The 13697-nt window shown below is 41.9% G+C and overlaps 1 protein-coding gene across 1 annotated transcript in view; it reads left to right on the forward strand.

The window, feature by feature from the left end:
• Window positions 1-13697, forward strand: part of SPTLC2 (serine palmitoyltransferase long chain base subunit 2) — a 98375-nt gene that overhangs the window by 15875 nt on the left and 68803 nt on the right. Inside the window, exon 2 of the mRNA XM_019640420.1 lies at window positions 6174-6368. Coding sequence (XP_019495965.1) covers window positions 6174-6368 — 195 coding nt within the window. The remainder of the gene's footprint in view (window positions 1-6173; window positions 6369-13697) is intronic.

The raw sequence follows: 13697 nt of genomic DNA on the forward strand, positions 1-13697 counted from the left end.
CCCTCATATGTGGGATCCGAACCGGGGCCCTCTGGCGTCCCAAGCCAGCTCTTAACCAGTGCGCCACTCAGCTGGCTCACCTCTTTTTCTTTTCTGAAACAAAAGAGACAATGCAACGCAGGATCCAGGACTTTCTTTTGTTATAAAGGACATCACTAGTAAAATTGGCAAAATCAGTTAAGAGCATAAAATGTGCTAGGTATACAGCTCCATGGTTTTTTGGGGTTTTTTTACCTGTGTGTATACTGTATCTCCAGTACTTCTCTCAAGATGTAGAACAGTTCCAGCCTCCTTAAAATTCCCAGGTGCCCCACAAGGTCTTGAAATAAGACATGAAAATTCATTACTAATTCTAGATGGAAGCCAGAAAATAAGGTGGAGCTCAAGGTGACTCCAAACTTGGGAGACTGGGTAGACTGGATGGTGATGCTGTTAACCAGGTAGGTAATATAGGAGGAGGATCAGGTTTTGAGGGAGGAGTTAGGATGGTGAGTTAAGTTCAGCTTTAGTGGAGTTTGGGATATCGGAGTGGAGCTAGGCAGGTGGAAGTGTAAAGATGGAGTTCTGGGAAGTAAATTGGGGGTTGAAATGTAGGTTTGTGCATACTCATCAGCTTGACAAGTCTATTTGAGATCTAACAAGTAGATGAGAATTCTCCAGAGAGGCTGTAAACCATGAGATATCGTGAGGTTATGATGAGAGGTGTATGTTGCTTTAATTAACTCTGTTTTAGTCTAAATAATGAATAAAATCCGTGAGAAAATTTAAATATTTTAAAAATAAAATGAATAATTCAGTAATGCATACTCTTAGTTAAAAATGAAAAATCAGATCAGAGGGTTATATGTTGGAAGTATGCATCTTTCCCCCATTTCACTCCCCACTCCAGTTTCTTGTATCTTCTTGAAGACAATTTTAGTGCATATATATTAAGTTTATGGTTTTATCTTTTGATTATATTGTACCATTATTGCTTTGGTTAGGAGTGCTTTTTCAGCTACTTATAAATATGGTTGATAGCCTACAGGCATGAGAACAAAGAGGCTTTTTAATTTGATTTTTTTCACCTTCCCCTTGTCCTCTAAGGTGTTTTATGGTGATGTACTTATAGTCTTGACTGAAAAAAATCTTCCTCCTTTGCCTTTTTTTTTTTTTTTGTATTTTCTTGAAAAATAATATTAATGTTCAAGCAAATGCATCTTGGTATTCACTGGAGTTCTTAAATCTCCCCTTGATTGATAATACTACTAACACAGTGTTACACTCTTGTTTGCTTAATGTGAACAGACTGTTGTTTTTTTTTAACCTGAAGGGAATGATAGCTTGTATTTTTCTTGATTGTGTTGACAATTTTTGTTGACAGTGTAATTTTCAAGTTAGAATTAATGAAAGGCATCTGAAGAGCCCTCTTGCATGGCAAATCCAGAATTGGAAATACAGTGTGCAAGCTTATAGCCCATATTCTGTTTAGAGTGAACTTGATCTTCAGTTGAGACTAAAAGATGTCAGATCTCGGTTCTAGAAATGTCCTAATATTAACTGTGTAATCACTGCAACTTACTTAACCCCTTCTATGACAGGGTGCTGTTGAAAGAGCAAAGGGCATACATAGTGTGTGTTTTCATTCTTCAACAAATATTTATTGAGCGCCTATAAGGTGTCACTTTCTATAATACTAATAGTAATAAAAAACATAATATTGAGTACTTACTATTTGTTAGCACCTAATAAATAAATACTATCCTGAGTGCTAGATGTGCAACAGTGAGCAAAATAAGCCTGGTGCTTTCCCTTATGGAGCATTATACATGGATAAGATGATAATGCTATTATTTTTATTTGAATCGTGTCAGAAAGAAAACTTAGCATCAGTACTTGAAGATCAAGTAATTTTGTTCTGAGTTCTGAGACTTTTTCACCTGTCAGAGGTTTGCATGTCAGTTGGCCAGTCCATTCTGACCCTGCATGATCAGAGTAACCTGTGTTTTTCACCAGAGCATCACCCACCCAGCTCCATAAATGACAGACCCAAAGGGCAGACGCAGCAGGTACCAGAACCCCACTAGAGTGAACCCTGGTCTGTGGAGTGAGCCCCCACACAACAATTCCTCCACTGTAGTCACGACCAATCCTCACAGCCAGTCATGTCAGTCCGAGGTTCCGTCCCACCCACTGACATGCCAACAGCAATCAAGGCTCAACTATAGCAGGAGGGCACACACAACCCACACAAGGGACACCCCTGGTGCACCTACTCAGGTGATCAGAGAGACTGTGCTACTGGGCCTCCCAGGACACCACATAAGGCCACTCTGCTAAGACTCAGAGACATAGGAGATCTGCCTAATACGTGGGAGACACCAAAATGTCCCAAATGAAAGGACAGAACAGAACTCCAGAAAAAGAACTAAATAAAATGGAGGCAAGCAATGACCAGATACAGAGTTCAAAACCCTAATTATAAGGATGCTCAATGAATTCAAGGGAAGACTAGATGAACTCAGTGAGAATTTACACAATGAGACAGAAACCATAAAAAAGAGCCAGCCAGAAAGGAAGAATATACAATCACTGAAATGAATAATACATTAGATGGAATCAACAGCAGACTAGATGTAGCAGAAGAATGACCTGTGTGTTTGACTGAGGCCACATTCCGAACATTCCTTCCCAGTTGAATCTCAATTCCTTAAAATTCATTTAATTTTAAATGCAGCTGTGATAGAATCACATAGTATTTAAAAGCAAACTAATGGTTTAACTTCCTCCTTCCTAGACAGTCCATCCAACTGTATGCATTTACTTGGTCCTGCTGGTTTGGGTGTGTCTCAAACCCAGGTAGTTATCTTTTAAAGAGATCCACCCACAGCATTCCTGACATATAAATCTGCCACACATTTGTTAGACTTAGGAGCTTTTAAAATTGCCTCACGTTTTACTTTTATGTTCAATTGAGAGAAAATAGTTTAAACCATTTCAAAGTTGAGAGTTGGGTACTATTAAATATAGTGTTCTTATGGCAAAATATTTTTAGATATAGTTTTTTAAAGAGATGATCAGAATGTTCTTTTTCTTGTGTTGTGCTTTTTGTTTCATCCAGCTTAATATTTATAATATTAACTTTTAAATAATTTTCTGTCTTCAGATATTGGCTCATTTCTAATTATTCTCTTCTAAACATTACAACCTTGCTCCTGCATAAAAGTTTAAGTATTAAATATTGACACAAACTTCCACCCCTTTGGGGAACAGATTGATGAAAATCTAAACCAGTTTTATGAATAATTTTCAGTTCATTAGGCCATCAAATTGAGCAGATTCCATGTATCATGCCTATTTGAATGTCTTCCTTTTTCTTTCTTTTTTTTTTTAACAGGGAAAATTTTTTTGTATTTAGAACTAGCCAGCTGGATTCAGTTTAGATGATCCCAGTTATGTTGACAACATCCAAAGCATCATAGTCAGGAGCCAGTAGAACATATGCCTTCTTCTCTCCATCAGGCCTGATCAGGGTTGTTGACCTTGGCCACGTCAATGTCATAGAGCCTCTTCACAGCCTGTTTGATCTGGTGCTTGTTGGCCTTGACACCCACAGTGAACACAAGTGTATTGTCTATAATCTTCTTCATGGCTGACTTGGTAGTTAGCGGGAACTTGGTGATGGCATAGTGGTCATGCTTGTTTCTCTTGGGGGCGCTCTTCCCAGGAGATCTGGGCTGCCTCAGAGCCGCAGTGTCTTGGGCCTTCAGAAGGTGGGTGACGTGCAGATCTTTTTTTGTGGCTGTGGACGCCTTTCAGCACTGTGTTCTGTGCCTTAAAAGGCTTTGCTTTGGCTTTGGCTTTGAGAGGTGCAGGGGCTTCCTTCTTCAGTTTTGGTGACATCTTTGTGAAAAGGGCTTATTTAATGTCTTTTTCGAAAGGCGCTATTTCTTTCTTTTTTAAGCTGAGCCATCCTGCCACCTGTTGGCAGCTCAGCGGCTGCTCAGCTCGGGCTGGACTCGAACCGCTGTTGTTCAGAGCTCAAACTCTTGAGCGAGCTCTTAACCAACTGAGCCACTTGGCCGGCCCGAAAGGAGCTATTTCTTTCCAAACTATGCTAACTTGCAGCATTCAAGTAGCTTTTCCAAACTAACATTACCAGGATACAGTATTCTAAACCATAGTTAGCCCTTGGAGATATATATGGTTGGTTAGTTTCTATAGTTACGTAAATTTTTATTAACTTGCTATTTCCATTATATCTGATCAGGTTGCCTGAGAGGGCAGAGAGAATTTTCTATTCCTTTGGGACTTTTCATGACTCTAGTACAGTGCTCAGTTGAAAAACATGCTCCTGGTAAATTTTGATTGACCATCCTTGCTGCGGCCTGTTATTCAAATAAGATTAACGTTAACACACAAACTGCTCTCCTGGGTTTTTTCTGTAAAACAACATTTCCATTAAAATTAACCAAAAAGTAAAAGTCTTTAAGCTGTGAGATTAGAAGTGCAGTAGCGTGGCATTTGTGTATTAAAATTCAAGTATCCCAAAGGATGATACCAGGGATAATCTTATAGTGTTTGAATGGATACTTAGATGAAGGGGGCAGAACGATTTCATGACAATTACTGATCAGTCTTAACAGTTTTTCCCCTTGTGTTGGATTTCACTTTCTACTTTTTTTTTTTTAAGATTTTATTGGGAAATTGGGGGAGGGGAACAGCATTGGGGAATCGGGGAAGGGGTGTCACGTCCAGCGTGGCAAGGGCAAATGGGACACGAGAGGGGCGGCGCAGATTGAATAAGTACAAGAGACAAAAGTAAGATTTAAGAGCAAGACCAAGGGACTCAGCCTTCAGAGATAGACTGAGCCACCGAATTGGGTCAACGCATGGTTTTTATTGATTCTTTTCAAGGAAGTAAACTGCTGTGCTGTCAGTATACTGGTGCGCCTTAAGGCCTTTTCCAATGACCTTTTCCCAATGTACTCCAGCAAATGCTATGCCTTCGTACTCCACCACATTGCCCCAAGACATAATTACATGTCCTCCCAGGGGAGACAGCTGATATCATTCCATCAGGTCCCAGTCAGGCTGAGACGCCCCCCCAGAGAGCTTTACAGATATCATTCCATCCGGCCTCAGTTTTCCGAGGCACTCTCTCTCGACTAATGGGTCAGAGGCTAATGCAGGGGGGGTGGTCTAAGAATCGGCTGTAAGGCGACAAAGGGGAACAGACAAACTACTGTCCTTTGGTTCTTCAGTCTAGTTGTGGAGGACATTGCTTCACTGGCCCATGTTGGTATTATTATTGTGCTCTTCCCGGGTGAGGCAGATCAGTCGCCAGCCATTGGACGGCTGCTCATGGCCACTCACGCTGGCTGCCAGCCACTCACGGTAGCCCACGGCAGCCCCACTGCAGCCCCACTGCAGCCTACGTCGTCACCGGCGACTCACAACAGCCCAGCTCCATGTCGAGCTGTTGCTCATCATCTTAGCTGTAGAGGGCACAGAGTCACTGGCCCTCATGTGGGATCCGAGCTGGGGCCCTGCTGCTCAGAACTGGAGTCCCAAGCCAACTCTTAACCAACGCACCACTTGGCCGGCCCCTCTTTCTACTTTTATACTGTGCTGGACCACTCTTATGTAAGCATTTTACTTTTGTGTGTAATTTATTTGTGTTACCACTGACAAGAAAGGCTAGTATGAACCACGTGTTTTCACAGGGGCCCAGCGCTGATATTTGGAATACTATGGCTGAGTGGCTTTATTTTATTCTAAAACTGAATTTACTTTTGATCAGTTTATTTGTAAGCTAATATGCTATTTTTCAGGATAATCTTTCTCTGTTGATTTATATTTTTGTTTACTTTATTAGAACAAAGGAAATTATGTATTCTCTAACCATAGTATTTCAGGATTTATTTCATGAAATCAATAACGATAGAAAACAGTTAGGCATTGTTCTTAGGCAGTCCCTCTCCCTCTGTTTTTCTTTGTTTGCTCTTCATCTGAAGCATATATAACTTATTTTTATTGAAAAAATTATGCCCTGCTTGGGTCATAATGGGTTTTTTAAAAACTATTACTTAGAGAATTCTGAAGATATATTTATACAAATCTGTGAGGACTTAGATTTTTAAGTAGAAATCTCTTACTGTGATTGAAATAAACATTTTAAATCTCCCTTTTAGATCCATCATGTTACACAAAATGGAGGACTATATAAAAGACCATTTAATGAAGCTTTTGAAGAAACGCCAATGCTGGTTGCTGTGCTTACTTATGTGGGGTATGGTGTACTCACCCTCTTTGGATATCTTCGAGATTTCTTAAGGCATTGGAGAATTGAAAAGTGTCATCATGCAACAGAAAGAGAAGAACAAAAGGTAATTGTTAGACAATCTTTAATTGTGTAAATGGAAGTCTTTTATAGAAATCTTGGTATTTTATCTCATTTTTTTCTTTAGATTTTTCAGTATATATTAACATAAAAATATGCCAGATGCAGTTAAATAAAAACATTCCACAAAGGATGTTGAAAATGAGGTTAAAGGCATGAAGAAACTAAAGCATTTAACATATTTTTAATTTAATCACCGCAAGAACTTGTTCCTGTTTTATAGCTAAGAAAGTTAAAATTCACAAGTAATGTTAACTTAGATGCCTAGTTTCAGAGCTGGTGTGCAGACACAGGTCTGTGACGTGAAAAAACCCATGTTCTTTCTGTTCACGATACTGTATCCTAAGTTGTGTTTAGAGCCATCTGACAAGATTTGTGTTCTTTAGAACTCATGATGTGTTTTCTCATAGACACATTATACATACATGTCTGGTTTACAGATAAACTCCTCTCCCTAAAGCAAAATGTGGCTGTCCTACTCTGGTTATAGTAGAAAACAACAGAGGTGATCATGCTATCTCTTTGGAGAAGAACCTGCTTCACTTCATTTTCCTCTTTGTACGCCTCTGCGCCTGTAGAGTTTTGTGCAATATACATATATTACTTTTTCTCATAAAGAAATGAAATTATTTATTTGAAAATGCCTGATTTTATGGAAAACAAACATTTTTGTTCTTGGCATGTGAAGTATGGACAGGTTGTCCCTCCAGCCCAGAGAACGTACTAAATTAGAGCAGGGAATCAGAAGTTAGATTCTTTTTTTTTTTTAGCTGGGGCTGGGAATGGAGAGGCTCATTTTGCCTCTTCATCTGCTTTGTTGTTACCTACTGAGCTGAGGCCTGTTCCTCTTTGGTGTCCGTTACAATGTGTGACTCCAGCCCTGTCAGGAAGATGGGCCGCTTGGAGGAGATGGAGAATGAGAGGGCCGTTTGTGATGGGGGACCCTTTTGTGGATAGGAACCCACGCTCCTGCCAGATGGCTGCATGAGAGTGTAAGATATGGTAAGCATATTTGGAATCAGTGTAGATATTGGTCTTCTTTCCTTTGGCTAGAATCAGGGCTCGAGTTAGAGCGATCAGTTCCGCCTTCTTCGAGGTTGTCCCTCTGGGGAGGGGGTTTGCCTCTACCGTGTTTGTAAGGGAGACGATGGCATACCTTGCTGTTTTTGTGCCATCCTGAGTGGTGGAGCTCTCGTTGGTGAACCAGATGAGATCTGAGTCTGGGAGGGGTTCTGCTACAGTTAGGAAAATGGGGTTTAAGATGTTTTACGATCTCTATACAGGAATGTATGAGGGAGTTTGAGGGGTCAGGGAGAAGGGTCGCAGGATTGAGAGGAGGGCTTCTGTCTACCTTGAAGTTGGGTGTTTCTATGAATATGGTGTAAAACTGCTGTACTCTTGATGGTGATAGGTAGCTCATCGCTTTATAGGAAAGGAGGTCCTGTAGATTGTGTGGGCAGTAGATAGTTGTGTCTTGTCCAAAGGTTAGTTTCCTACTTTCCTGTGCTAAGAGGGCAGCTGCCGCCAGGGCGCACAGACAGGTGGGCCATCCTTTCACTGTGCCATCTAGCTCTTTTGACAGGTAGGCTACGGGCCCAAAGGTGGGCCCCTTGTTTTGTCCCAGTACTCCGAGGGCAATGCCTTGTCTTTTAGTTACATAGAGGAGAAAAGGCTTAGACAAGTTTGGGAGGGAGAGGGCAGGGGCAGAGAGGAGAGCTTGTTGAAGAGCTCTGAAGGCCGGGACAATGTTGACAGCGGGGTCTAAGGGCTCTGAAAGGGGACCCGTAGCAGCCTGGTAGAGCGGGTGAGCTAAGAGACCAAAATTAGGGGTCCAGATGCAGAGAAACCCTGCCAGTCTAAGGAAGGAGAGGATTTCTTTTTTTGTGTTAGGAGGTGTGAGGTCCCTAATGAGAGCTGTCTGATCTGCAGTGATAGCTCTCTGGGTGGGGGAGAGTTGAGTCCCTAAGTAGGTTACAGTGGGTGTGGACAGCTGGGCCTTGGTGGGGATACCCGGTATCCTGTAGAGCAGCGGTTCTCAACCTGTGGGTTGCAACCCCTTTGGGGGTCGAATGACCCTTTCACAGGGGTCGCATAAGACCCACCGGAAAACAAAAAGATACTTACATTACGATTCATAACAGTAGCAAAATTACAGTTACAGAGTAGAAGCGAAAATAATTTTATGGTTGGGGGTCACCACAACATGAGGCACTGTATTAAGGGGTCGCAGCATTAGGAAGGTTGAGAACCGCTGCTTTAGAGACTTGGAAATTTAGTAGGGAGGCTGTGTGTCAGAGGGATAAGGTGTGTGAGGGACTACAGAGAAGTAGATCATCTATGTATTGTAGGACTGTACTGGAGGCTAGATCGAGGGAGGCCAGATCTGAGGCAAGTGCCTGGCCAAAGAAGTGAAGGCTGTCATGGAAACCTTGTGGGAGGACCGTCCAAGTGAGCTCTCTGGATTGTAGGGTGTCGGGGTCCGTTCAAGTGAATGTGAAAAGGTCCTGAGAGTCTGGGTCGGAGTGGGATGGTAAAGAATGCATCCTTGGGCTCTATAACTGTGAAATGAGTGGTGGTAGAAGGGATGAGAGATGGAAGCGTGTATGGGTTGGGGACTACAGGGTGAATGGGAAGTACCGCGGAGTTGATGACTGGGAGGTCCTGGACCAACCTATATGTTCTATTGGGCTTTTGTACTGGCAGGATGGGGGGATTGTATGGAGAATGGGTGGGTCTTAGGAGGCCTTGGGCAAGGAGTCTGTCAATAATAGGTTTGAGTCCCTTTTGATGGGGGAGGGAAATGGGGTATTGTGGCTGGTTTGGGAATTTAGAGGGGTCACGAAGCTGAATCCTTATGGGAGGATGGTGTTTGGCAACAGAAGGAGTCGAGATATCCCACATGAGGGGTTGACCTCTGAAGGGGGCAGAGTAGGTTGGAGGGGAGATGAGGAGGTGGCAGAATCAAGGAGGAGGAGGAAGGGCTGGCTCTGGGCTTGGGAGATGAAGGCGAGTGAGGCATTAAACTTGGAAAGAAGGTCCCTTCCTAGTATAGGAGTGGGACATAGGGAAAGGATCAGGAAGGAGTGTGAAAATAGAATGTTAAAAAGGGTGCATGATAGTAAGGGGGTTGAGAGAGGCTGAGATATTAGGCCGTCAACGCCTACAACAGAGCAGAAGTTAGATTCCGTTTGTCCATCATACCTCTCACTTTTGTGGGGTACTGGTTGAGAGAGGCAGATGTGGTGGCAACAAGGTCACCACGGAGAGAGGAGCCAGTCAACACTGGGAATGCACTGTAGTCACGTGGAGGGAAGGGGAAGAGAGCATCCAGAAACAGAGAGAGGAAAGGACCTCACCAGCAGCGAGGCAAAACCAGCCAGTATACGGATTGAAGGCTCTGGCCCTGGGAGAACTCAGGACCCAAGCGTTCTTCACTCCTCATCTCAACCATTCTGCACCCTTCCCAGCACCAGCAGAAGTTGGCTGTCCTACTCATTGTCCTGAAATGCCTACAAGTTAATTTCATTAAGAAGGTGTGTTTTTGAATACCTAACACAAGCAAAGCCTGCATTCAGACGTCGATCCAGTTGACCGAACTAATTTTCATCATTGAAAACCAGAATAAGCTAAAAATTTACTTAAATCTCTTTTTTCCTACCCCTCTATATCCCAAACAGACTTTTGGGCTAGCGTGCATCCACAGTATGTTGATTTATATATATATATATATATATATCCCTCAGGTATGGTTCACTTACTATAACTTAGAACTTGCTATACACTTACTGTGTTGTAAGGTGTTGCAACTATTTGCTTGCAGGCCAGTATCTTCCCACTAGACTGAGTTGGTGGCAGTTACGACTGATGGGAGCTCAAGTTCTATTTACATATTGAAATTAGAAGATTTTTATCTTAGTGTCAGTACATTGTAGAGACCTAATAATTGACATGTAGAGGTGAGGGGTCAGGGGAAGTGCTGACTGTGATGTAGAGAGCATTCCTGGCTCAGGAGATAGTGTAGGCAAAGGCCTGAGGAGTGTTTCCGGACAACGCAGAATGTGGGTGTGTAGAAATGGTGTATTGAAAGAACTAAGAAGTTTGGTAAGCAGTAAGGAGTCAGCAGTTTCTGAGCAGGAGAATGACCATAGTTTGCACAGCTGTGCTCTGTCAAGTGTGACAAGGAAGGAAGGAAGGGAGGGAGGGAGAGGGGATACATCTGAATTACTTTGTGAATGAATACGGTATCTTTGGAATTGTGTCATGTTTCAGGGTAAATGCACTGTTTTAAGTATTGGGGCTATCTGTGTGTACTAACTCAGTGACAGAATTGCAACACATAGATTTTATTCTTAAGTTTCTAATTTTGTGGAGGAAACAAACACTTCAAATTTAGGGGCTTTTGCAAAGCTCTGCAGGTAAGTAATGCATGGATTGTATGCAGATGTAGAACAACAACAATAACAAACTGAGAAGCATTGGGTTAATCGGGGAAATAATTTCCTGAAGGAGTAGTAGGACAAAACATGCAGGACAAAGGGGGTCATTTGCCTCTACAGTTTGTTCAGAAGAGGACTAGACTAATTGATTTAAATTTCTTTCAATAGGATTTTCACAGTCAGTAACATCAGCAGTTAAAACAGATAAATGCTGCCATTTTCTTATAAAAATTCAGCTTTTAAAGGGAAAGGAAGAATCAATCAGTGTTAATGTAGATCATGTATTTTTTTTCGGATACTGGATTAGATGTAGTCGGGGATAGGCAAACTTTAAACTGTTACACTGGCAAGAGGTGAGAGAAAGTGCTTGCTTGGGATCATAAAATGCAAACATAGTGTTACCACTTCCTCGTTTCACTGAGTGAGTGGTGTTCATAACTACATCCTTATTTTCTTCCTCATTCCATTACAAAGGAGAGCCCATTTTAACTATTTATGCTAGTTCTTCTTGATATGTTGCTTTGGGTAGAACTGAAAACCACATGGTTCTACCAATAAAGATGAGTTAGCAGGAGTTCATTGTATTTTATATGCATTGCATAAACTTCTTGGAATTCTTTACTGCTTTGTCCTCTGTTAATAGTGCTGTTTTGGATGAGGATGTTGTTTTTCCCACTCTGTGGTTTATTTCTTTTTGTTCTGTGAGATGAAGCTTGTAGTCCAGAAATGTGTGTGTGATAGGTAAAGTAGAAGCTTGAATGAATGAAAATGTTCTAGGGCCGGCCGAGTGGCGCGATGGTTAGGAACTCGCTTGGGATGCCAGAGGGCCCCGGTTCGGATCCCACATATGAGGGCCAGTGACACTGCCCTCCACAGCTAAGATGCTGAACAACAGCTCAACCTGGAGCTGGGCTGCCATGAGTCGCCGGCGACGGCGTGGGCTGCAGTCCCTGTGGCAGTGCATTGCCATGGGCTACCGTGTGTGGCCAGCAGCCAGCGTGAGCGGCCAGCAGCCGCAGTGAGCGGCCGTCCAGAAGCCGGCGACTGATCTGCCTCGCCAGAGAAGAGCGCAATGATGGTGCCAACTTGGGCCAGTGAAGCAACGTCCTCCACAACTAGATTGAAGAACAAAACGACAGCAACTTGTCTGTTCCCCTTTCCCCAATTCCCCAGCACTGTTCCCATCCCCCCAATTCCCCAATAAAAATCTTAAAAAAAAAAAAAAAAGAAAGAAAGAAAATGTTCTAATATTCAGATAAGAAATACCTAGAAATTTAAGGAGTGACTTATGGTAGATAGTTTGACCACACACTCACTAAACTCTAAATTAACATTTTTCCTCGGCAGTTTGTTCATGATCAAATATTCAAAATGAGAGGGATAGACTAGTGGGAAGGGATATTATATGGGACAAAATTAAACATCCTGATAATGTTTAATTTTCAAAATACAAAAGAAGAAAATTGATAAAAATATATTAAGAGTTCTTGGAAGGATTTTATTTTTGGTCTCCTTAAAAAGTAGCTTATTAAGAATATTCTGGTAATTGTCATTTTAGCATCATCTTTGGAAACTATTAATGTAGTATAGCTGCCTGATGTATTAAGCTGGGGATTATCAATTGGTTTGCCTTATTTATTTATTTAGCCGAGCCATCCTGCCACCTGTTGGCAGCTCAGCGGCAGCTCAGCTCAGGCCGGGACTCGAACTGCTGTTGCTCAGAGCTCACACTCTTGAGCAAGCTCTTAACCAACTGAGTCACTCGGCCAGCCCCTGGTTTGTTTTTTTTAGTTCTATGGGTTTAAAAAGAGCACTACTTTCCATTGTTTTGTGGTATGTGTGGAGCCCAGGCCAGTGGTCATCTATTTTTTTTAAAAAAGCTTTATTGAGATGTAATATACATACTGTAAAAGTTACCTGTTTAAAATCTACAATTCAGTGGTTTATACAGAGGTGTGCAAAGCCAGGACCATAATCTAATTTTTATAAAATTTTTATCATCTGAAAAAGAAACCCTGTACCCATTGGCAATTTGTTCCACCTCTCCCTCCCCACCCTAGGCAACCACTAATCTACTTTCTGTCCTAGATAGTTCATATAAATGGAAACATACAATGTGTGATCTTTTGTGTCTGGCTTCTTTCACTTGGCTTGTTTTTGAGGTTCATTCATGTTGTATATTTCAGCACTTCCACCGTTTTTATTGCTGAATCATACTCCATTGTGTAGAGCAGTCATCTATTTTTATTTACTCTAGGGATTTCTCACTGGCAAGAAGCTATATCCAAAATGAACCCTTTGAAAGATTATTGTAGCACATTACCACTTACCTTTCTACACTAGTGACATCACAAGCTTTGCAAGCTTGCCTGTCACCTCTTGGACTTTTGTGTTTGGAGCAACAGTGTGGCTTTTTTTTTTTTAGCAAGGCATTTTTGTCTTGTGAATCTTTAGGCTTCACTTTCTTTATTCAGCTTTTCATTGCATTGGCAGTTTGGAACTGCCTTTTTACTATTAACTGAGAATGTAGACATTGAAAGAACTTGTGTCTTGTCTGATATCCTAAGTCATTCCTAGTTTAAATTGAATGCTATTGGGGTGTTAAACTGGTAAACAGATTTTAAAATGCTTATTAAAATGAAAAAATAAAAATGATCATCGAATTCATGGGTCCCTGAGACTATTCATAAGCCCTCAACAGTTCTTAGGACCCAGTTTAAGAAACCATGTTGAAGTTTTGTAAGGGAACCAGGCCCAGGCCCTAGGCTAGGGCACCCCCCCACCTGCAACTATTTGCTTGCAGGCCAGTATCTTCCCACTAGACTGAGTTGGTGGCAGTTACGACTGATGGGAGCTCAAGTTCTATTTACATATTGAAA

This window comes from Hipposideros armiger, unplaced genomic scaffold (assembly GCF_001890085.2).
Source record: "Hipposideros armiger isolate ML-2016 unplaced genomic scaffold, ASM189008v1 scaffold_49, whole genome shotgun sequence".
Classification (NCBI taxonomy): Eukaryota; Metazoa; Chordata; class Mammalia; order Chiroptera; family Hipposideridae; genus Hipposideros; species Hipposideros armiger.